The 7960-nt window shown below is 32.8% G+C and overlaps 1 protein-coding gene across 1 annotated transcript; it reads right to left on the reverse strand.

The window, feature by feature from the left end:
- Positions 1 to 302: 302 nt before the first annotated feature.
- Positions 303 to 7603, reverse strand: LOC130441791 (leucine-rich repeat-containing protein 15-like). The gene is made up of 3 exons (XM_056775579.1): positions 7560 to 7603; positions 6469 to 7087; positions 303 to 1457 (listed from the first exon to the last, which is right to left on the reverse strand). The coding sequence occupies exons 1-3, from the start codon at positions 7601 to 7603 to the stop codon at positions 303 to 305; spliced, it is 1818 nt and encodes a 605-aa protein (XP_056631557.1).
- Between the last annotated feature and the right edge of the window lie 357 nt (positions 7604 to 7960).

Raw genomic sequence — 7960 nt, forward strand, 5'->3', positions numbered from 1 at the left:
TTATATATTTTTTATTGCAACTCCATTTTCTTTGTGCCTTGAAATATTATGAATGGATAGAAGTATAAAATGTACCAAAGATGATTACCACAATTCATATTTTGTAAAATGTGTAAGTAATGAAAAAAAATTTAATACCTATAGAAAAAAATCGAAACCGATCATTCTTACAGAACATATCGGAAAACGAGAAGTTTGGAGCTTGTGTGCAATTTCTCGATAAAACAAAATAAAATATACAATTTGATACGATATTAACCCATCCATTAAACTCGACCAAGCACGAAAAATCTGTCTTCCTTTCAGATTCCGGTAGCTGTACCATTCGGTAAACTCTGTTGAGAATCCCTCTTGATCTCGTCGATAGTTGACACTGACATTTTCCTTTCCGTCAAATCCAACGGGAATTTGAAACTAATTTCGCCTTTACAAAAAACCGCCGCCGTAGAGTCTTCGATATTATTTTCTGGTCTTTCGGCGCGCTTGCGTTGCCTCGCCAAATTTTGAGAGTGTCTTCTAACGCACGAACACACAACGAATATTATCGAGAAAATAGCGAACACAATGATACAAATCAGACCGATGAGAAGGCTCAATTTGTGCGTCGGCATTTTATCACTAGAACCGTTATCAGCTTCGCAAGTGGTCACGTCTTCGAAACGCAAATTTACAAGTTTTTTACCAATTAGTTTAGGTGGCGAGGCACATATTGAATTTCTAAACATATTCGTTCTATTTACACGGAACAATATTGAGGTTATGTGACACAAATCACAAGACCAAGGATTACCTGTGAAATTAACGTATTTTAATGTTTCTAATTTTATCACCGTGCTATCATTCAAACCTTTGATACGATTAAAAGATAGATCCAATTCGAGAATTTGTCTAGGAAGCGCCTGTATATTCATACTCGTGATATTATTCCATGATATATTCAATTTTTTTATTCTATCTGGTAGAAATCGATCAGGTATTTCCGATAGTTTCATGTGCGCCATCTCGAGATGCCACACCTTGTACAACGTCTGTAAAATTAATTTAATTAAAGCTAATGTAAATTTATTTCCGCTAATCACAAGCCTTTGCAAAGTATCAGCGACGTGAGTCAAAGCGAACGTTTCCAATTTGCTCATTTTGTTGTAACTAATGTCTAATTCAATTAAATTAGTCAAATTCAAAAAGGCGGTATCCGTTATTTTAGCTAAACGATTTTTAGCTAAGCACAGATATCTCAGTTGTTGTTGGTTGACGAAAGTCTTCTCTAAAATAACGGGTAATAAATTCCCGTCTAATTTCAGGATATGCAGACGATGAAGTTCGTGGAACTCGTCTTCGGAGAGGAATTGTATCTGGTTGTATCCCAGATCCAAATGAGAAAGATAAGGCAGCAAATGGTAGAGTTGTGCGTTGATTCTTTTCAGGCCGCAGCCTCTCAGTTCTAAAACCCGAAGATCCTGAAACAAAAGATGAAACTTTTAAACCGAAATTCTCTACAGTAACATACAAAAAATTTTTGCTAACTTGTTAGGACTCTACATCTGATTTGTAACAACGTTTGGGATATTTTGTATGACTGAAAATTATCATACATGATAACCGTAATTCATATTCATGACTATACGAGAAAATTTTGAAAAAATTGTACACTAGAAGACATATAAATATCATACAAGTGCCAAAATTGTCTTGGTAATTAGAAAGTGATATGAAAGTTTTGCCTTCTAGAGCTCTAATCATATTTTTAACGCCGTATCATACTTCTGATCAAGTTCTCCAAGTAATTATGGTCCAAATTTTCTCACTTAGTCATCAATACATCTTGTACTTTTTGTAAGTTGGCTAGTATAATCTCTGTGGATCTCCTCCTTGTGTAAATATTGATCCAAATAGAATTTGAGTTCGGGTTAAGTGCAGGCAAGTCTTACTATTACAATATTCAACTCTTGAAGGTATGAAGGTACCGGTGTACTATTCTGACGACATGAAGACGTTCATTGCCCATTATAGGAACAAAATATGGCCCTAAACAGTACCTATTCAGTGTGAACCCTTGAATATATTGAATCCTTCAATCTGGACTCGTCCGTGGAAAGTACATTACCCCAATCTTCAACATTTCCCTTTGTATGTTCTCTCGTGAGTTTAACCTAATTATACGGTGTTCCTTGGTTAGTTTAGGAACAGAATCAGCTTCAGTTAATTCTTGTTGAAGCTGTTTTGCCGTTTCGTTGACTACCAGGAACACAGTTGATTAATCAATTTCCAGTATATTGGCAGCTACCTTTTACTTCTCTCGTCTTCAATAAATTTTAACAATTTGTTCCCTTATTGAATTTGAATTATTTTTGTGTTCATCTGTAGAAAATATAAATTTAAAAATTGAAGCACTCGATTTGTGCCGAATAAAATACTGATAAGAAACAGAATCCAATTAACATTTCTTTCGAAGACCAGCAATAATTACTATATCTCTTGTTTCATTTTTTGTTAGTTTCTGGTGGTGTGATTGTAAAAAAATTCCGCGAAAACCGATTTTGTAAGCAATTTTGCCATTTTTTTAAAAACGTTTTTGGCGGAGGATATTTACTTCTAATTGTAGTAAATAATTGAAATGCTTTTATTCTAATTAGATTTGTCGTTATAGAAATATCAATAATTACGTGGCTAATAAAAACAAATCAATGAAAATTCATCGGACCCTCAAGAACTTTGATTTTCTGCGAAGCACTTTTTCCAGAAATATGCAAACGAGCGTCAAGAAACGGTAGGAAAAACTACAATACAACCACTTGCAAAACTTTCTAATTTTCATTTTATATTTTAATTCAAGATTTTTTTTCATATCCAAGCGAATGAAAATGGGGAAAAGCATAATTATTTTTCGTTTCAGCTCACTTAATTTCACGCTAACAAGTATAATTTGAATAAGCGACGCGGGGCGAACTCAAATATTTTTTCTTTCAAACGAGATACGTGTTTTGGTTACAGAGAAGCCACATAAAATATTGAGAATATGTGGTTTTTCATTCGAGTATAAATATTTAATATTGTTCGCTAATCATATCGAAACAGAATTGGTAATTCATGGAAATAAAATATTATTACGTGGAAAGAAAAGTTGGAATAAACACATCGCAGTTAAGGGTGGACCACATATATCATACACAATTCCTAATCTTCTGGAAGTGCCGCAACAATCGAAAGTCTTAATTCAAACAATATTATAACGATCTTTCACGAAAGTGATAGAAAACATTCAATAATTACGTCGGAATGTGTTTGGAAGGAGAAGTTGAAAAAAATTATAAATATTCAGTGGAAAATACGAAAAAATGCAGATTTTGTAATTTTACAATGCGGCATCGACAAGAAAAGTGCGACACGCATTCCACGTAGGCCGAGATAAAATTTCATAGATCATCAAATGGGCGAACTTCTACATAAAAATTGAATATAAATTTACATCACCTATTTAATATATCCTGATTCAATGACGATCTCATGTAGTTTCCTATCAGTTTTAACCTGGAAAATGATCTCTCTCCAAAAGCAACACTTACTGGAATTGTTAAGAATATTCGCAATAAACAATTTGAACATTTTAGAATTCTGAATGAAAAACAGATTTCAAAATTTCCATATCTTCAACTAACATTTTTCTGTCTAAATCAGCTCATTTCACCCCTTGATACATCATTTTCTGTTAATTTGAAAGCTGCTGGAGAAATTTCTAGTCGAGGTGCATGGTTTTGAAGTAATTCTTTTTCCTTACTTTGAACTTTTCCTAGAATCGTCAAATATACCAATTATTTTTAATTGTTCAAAACGATTTTTTAATGATTCCGCATCTTTAACTAAAACAACGAAAATATATCTTGTATGCATTTATCGGGTTCATCACCGGCTTCATAATTAAAACGTTTCTTCCTTTTTCGAAGCCTTTTATTTCAAATTTCTGTTGATACTTCTAAAGCTTCAAATTGCGATATTTTTTGTTCAAACAGAAACAATTATTTGCCAAGCAGAGATGGTCATCTCTGAAATCTCTTCGAACCAATCCGAATTTATCAGGCCGGATGTTGCAAAGGTCCTTCTCCTCCCAACTAGACCTCTCCAAAGAGCGGCAGGCTCTCAAAGATTTTGCAGTATTTCCAGCCGTCAAGAGAATAATCTTCTCAATAAAGTAAAGAAGTCCAAACTTTTCGACATCAAATACTAACTCATTTCTCGAGGAAAATCATCCCGTAGTCAAAATTCACAAACCCGATCTTCAACTACGTCCTTTGTCCAAATTCTTTCTAGAAAATGTCTGTTCAAAGCATAATGAAGTTTGATTCTAATATTATTTTTGTGTTCTCTATATTGATATTCATGTTTCTCAATATTATTTGTTTCAATGTTAATAAGAGAATGTTTCAAATAAAAGCAGTTCACGATTTATCACCAACTTAGTTCTCTGCTATATTTTGACGCAAAAATATGGAGACAGTTTCGATATATTTAGAGAAAATCTCGTATTTATTGAGTTTGGTAATTCATGTAATTGCACTTTTATAATATCTTTTCTTTCCAAGTTTGTTGAATAAAAGGCAAAAACTTTAAATGGTACATGATGAATTTGAAGGTTTCATGTGAAGGATTCCTAAATATGATAAAATATTGCCATTTTGTTTGGATTGTTTTGACCTAGTCTTCAAATGATCAGTGACATAGAATTTATAATAAAATACCTACTTCACATAATTTAATAAGTTCTATCAACTTGTGAAGGATGTTTTTTGTAAATTCGTCCGTACTTATTTCAAATAATGTTCAAGGAACATCAAGCTTTCATTCTTTATCGTTAAAAGCCTCAAAAATCCAGTTGTCTGTGGCAATATTAGACCCGCAGATTTATATAGCCATTTATGTGCGTATAGAGTTAGAGAAAGTAGTCTAAGAGCAATAATTACTCTTTTTTCTCAAATCATTTATTCTCTTAGTTATTATCTGTAGGCATTATTCACTTCAAGGGATAAAATTCGTTACAAAAGGAAGTAGATATATTATTTTAAGGAAAATTCACGTATATGCATTGATAACTCGACATATACAAAGGTTGTCTGGAAAGTTTCAAACCTACTAACAAAAAATCATTTGTATTATTTTACATTTTATATATACATTTAGTACAGCAATCATTTCCCTTTATTTAGGTATCCAAATGATAGTTGTCGTCTTTTTTCTCAAAATAGACGTTGGAGACATAAAAAAATATATAAATCAAAATTTTTATTATTATTGCTTTAGTTTGCATTTGAAGCTTTCACTATTTATCTGTATTTTTTTTATTTCAAAGATATTTCGTCCCTGGAAAATATAATTGAGATGAATCCCGATTATATCCCAGATTAAGAGCTTAGTGAAAAGAAATAGTAAACAACGTGTACCAAGAATTGAGTATAGCCTCCCAAAAAAATTCGCTGGAACTTGGGATAAAAAAATATCATACAAACCAAAATACTGTGTACCATCGGTTATGGAACCGAGACAGTCCTACAAGTACCGATTTTTAGGATCAAACAAGGTTTTTTATATGGTTTATTGCTATCAATACTTCAATTAAACAAATATGCGAGATTTTGCATATCAAAAAGGTATCCAAAAGTTGAGTGCCTCATTTATAAATACCGATCAAAATCTCGATCGCACGTTGCTTGATAGTTTCTCATGGTTGCCACTAATAAAAATTCCATAAGTAAACGTAAACATTTTCCTAACCTCAAAGTTTTATTAAAGGATTATCCAGGTTCAATTAACCGAGAGTAGGTTATTTTTTAAAAAGATCACACTGTACCAAATACTGCCAAAATTACGTGAAATAAGATCGTTTACATTGAGTGTATAGAGTAGTTCATGCACAAATAGATTTCTACAAAAGATAGTAAATTAGTTAACGAATGGAAAAAAGTTTGTGGAGAAAGTCAACTTAACCTCCAACACGGTAAGTATTTACGAGTTCCTACGAGTAGCTCCCTAATACAAAGATCCAGGAAAAGTTCTGATTCTTATAGTGATGACACGTATGCTGAATCTCACAAGAGAAATCAACTACTATGTGTTTTGTTATGTTAACTAAAGTTTTACAATTTGTTTCAATAATAAATTGTTGAAAAACACCCGGCGCATTTTATTTATCTTCTAATTCTCCTTGTTAACGAAAAAATTTATAATATACATTCTTTATTAGGCAAAAAGTTTTGCAATCTATTTAAAATTATTAAATTTACATTAATTTGAGAATTTACCATACGCTGAATTAATTTTTCATAGTTTTTTATCACATTCGTTACTCAACGTTTCGTCCATAACAATGTTAAAACGAAAATATTCAAATTCCCGCATTGAATTGATTGGTTAGAAGATAATGGGAAATGCCTCTCATTGGTTAGTTTTTTGAAATTCTAACCTAATATTTAAACTTACCGGAACATCTTTGAACACTTCTGGATTCAGTTCCTCCTCGAATTTATTCCCACTAAGTTTTAGTACGTGCAGTTTCACCAATTTTAAAAATATCCTTGGTTCTAGATCACTAATTAAATTATTCCGTAACGTCAACATCCTCAATTCCGTCAGATGTTTAAACGCACCGACCGGCAATCGTTCAATTCGATTATTATCTAAATGCAGTTCCACCAAATTCACTAGACCCCGAAAATTATGATCGAACACAGAACTTATATTATTACAGCTTAAATCTAAAATTCGAATAGTCGGCACACCCCAGAAAGGATGTAGTCCTATTTGTTGAATATTCGATCTCCTTATTATAATTTCCTCCAACCGTTTGAATTGTTGAAAAATCGGACCGATGGATAGTACGTTGAAATTATCGTTTGGAGCTGATATTTCCAGAACCTCCATGCCTGGATCGATGTCCGTTATTGGGATAGGATCTCGCATTCCACCGCGTATGCAGGAAACTTTTCTTTGGCCTTTCTCGGATTGTTTGCAGAGACAATATTCAGGGCACAAGGATTCGATTGAACATAACCACAATATAATCAAGCTCGGAGATATTAGGTGCCAGGATAAGAGCATCCTGAAACAAACAAAAAAAAAGGGTTATTGTTAATTCGATCGAAGAAAATTGTGCTTTAGGGGTTTTGGAATAGATACACTAATAAAAATCATTTCTACTGAAATGTTCAACTTTCACATATTCGGGGGTATCTAACCTTGCTCATGTCTGGTGGTTAAATTGAAAGGAAAAAAAACCTTTTTAATTCTAGTTTCCATCTCGGAAGTGTTTACATTCCTTCGATATAAAATTTTGTCACAATACTTGAAATTTCAAAATTTCTTTAATACTGTTTCCTCTTCTTCCCAAAGCTGGCAGAATCTCTTCTTCTTTTCAAAAATGTAGTGTCGTGCATCTGGTTTTGGCATCTACAAGAAGTACCTTCTAGTGGATCTATTATAACTAGAAACAGTTTTGAAATATAAACTTGATAATCCTGATCCCACCCTAGATCCTTCCTACACGTATTGGCACACCTTTAAATAGGTAGTACCTCTTCTTAATTTGTACTATTTCTTCATGGAATCTGTCGATCATCTTCCAATTGGTTTTCCGGTCTTCAGCTCCTCCAGCTAGATATTAAGGTAAGTCATCTTTGAATCACGTCGATTTCTGGTATCTTCTTTGTGAAATAATCAATTGAAGATCCATTTTGTCATGATATACCCAGAGGGTCCCGGTCCCGGTTTCAAAATAACTAATTTGCTTGTTAAATTAACCGCGTAGTGTATAAAATATAAATTTTCGTGTTTTTAAGAGGGAATTTGTTGGATATAAAAGCTTATGTTCTAAATCTGAATTATATTATTGATCTACCAATAAAAAGAGGAAATAAAACCCACATTTCACCACGAAAATACAATTCTTTGGGATTAAAACATTTTCTGGCGATTG

Source organism: Diorhabda sublineata, chromosome 3 (genome assembly GCF_026230105.1).
Source record: "Diorhabda sublineata isolate icDioSubl1.1 chromosome 3, icDioSubl1.1, whole genome shotgun sequence".
Taxonomy (NCBI): domain Eukaryota; kingdom Metazoa; phylum Arthropoda; class Insecta; order Coleoptera; family Chrysomelidae; genus Diorhabda; species Diorhabda sublineata.

Coding starts and splice junctions, on each gene's coding strand:
- LOC130441791 (XM_056775579.1), bottom strand. CDS start 7,603: ATGATCGACAGATTCCATGAAGAAATAGTACAAATTAAGAAGAG. Junction 7,088..7,559: donor ATAGTACAAATTAAGAAGAG/GTACTACCTATT, acceptor TGTTTGTTTCAG/GATGCTCTTATCCTGGCACC. Junction 1,458..6,468: donor AAGTGTTCAAAGATGTTCCG/GTAAGTTTAAAT, acceptor CTTTTGTTTCAG/GATCTTCGGGTTTTAGAACT.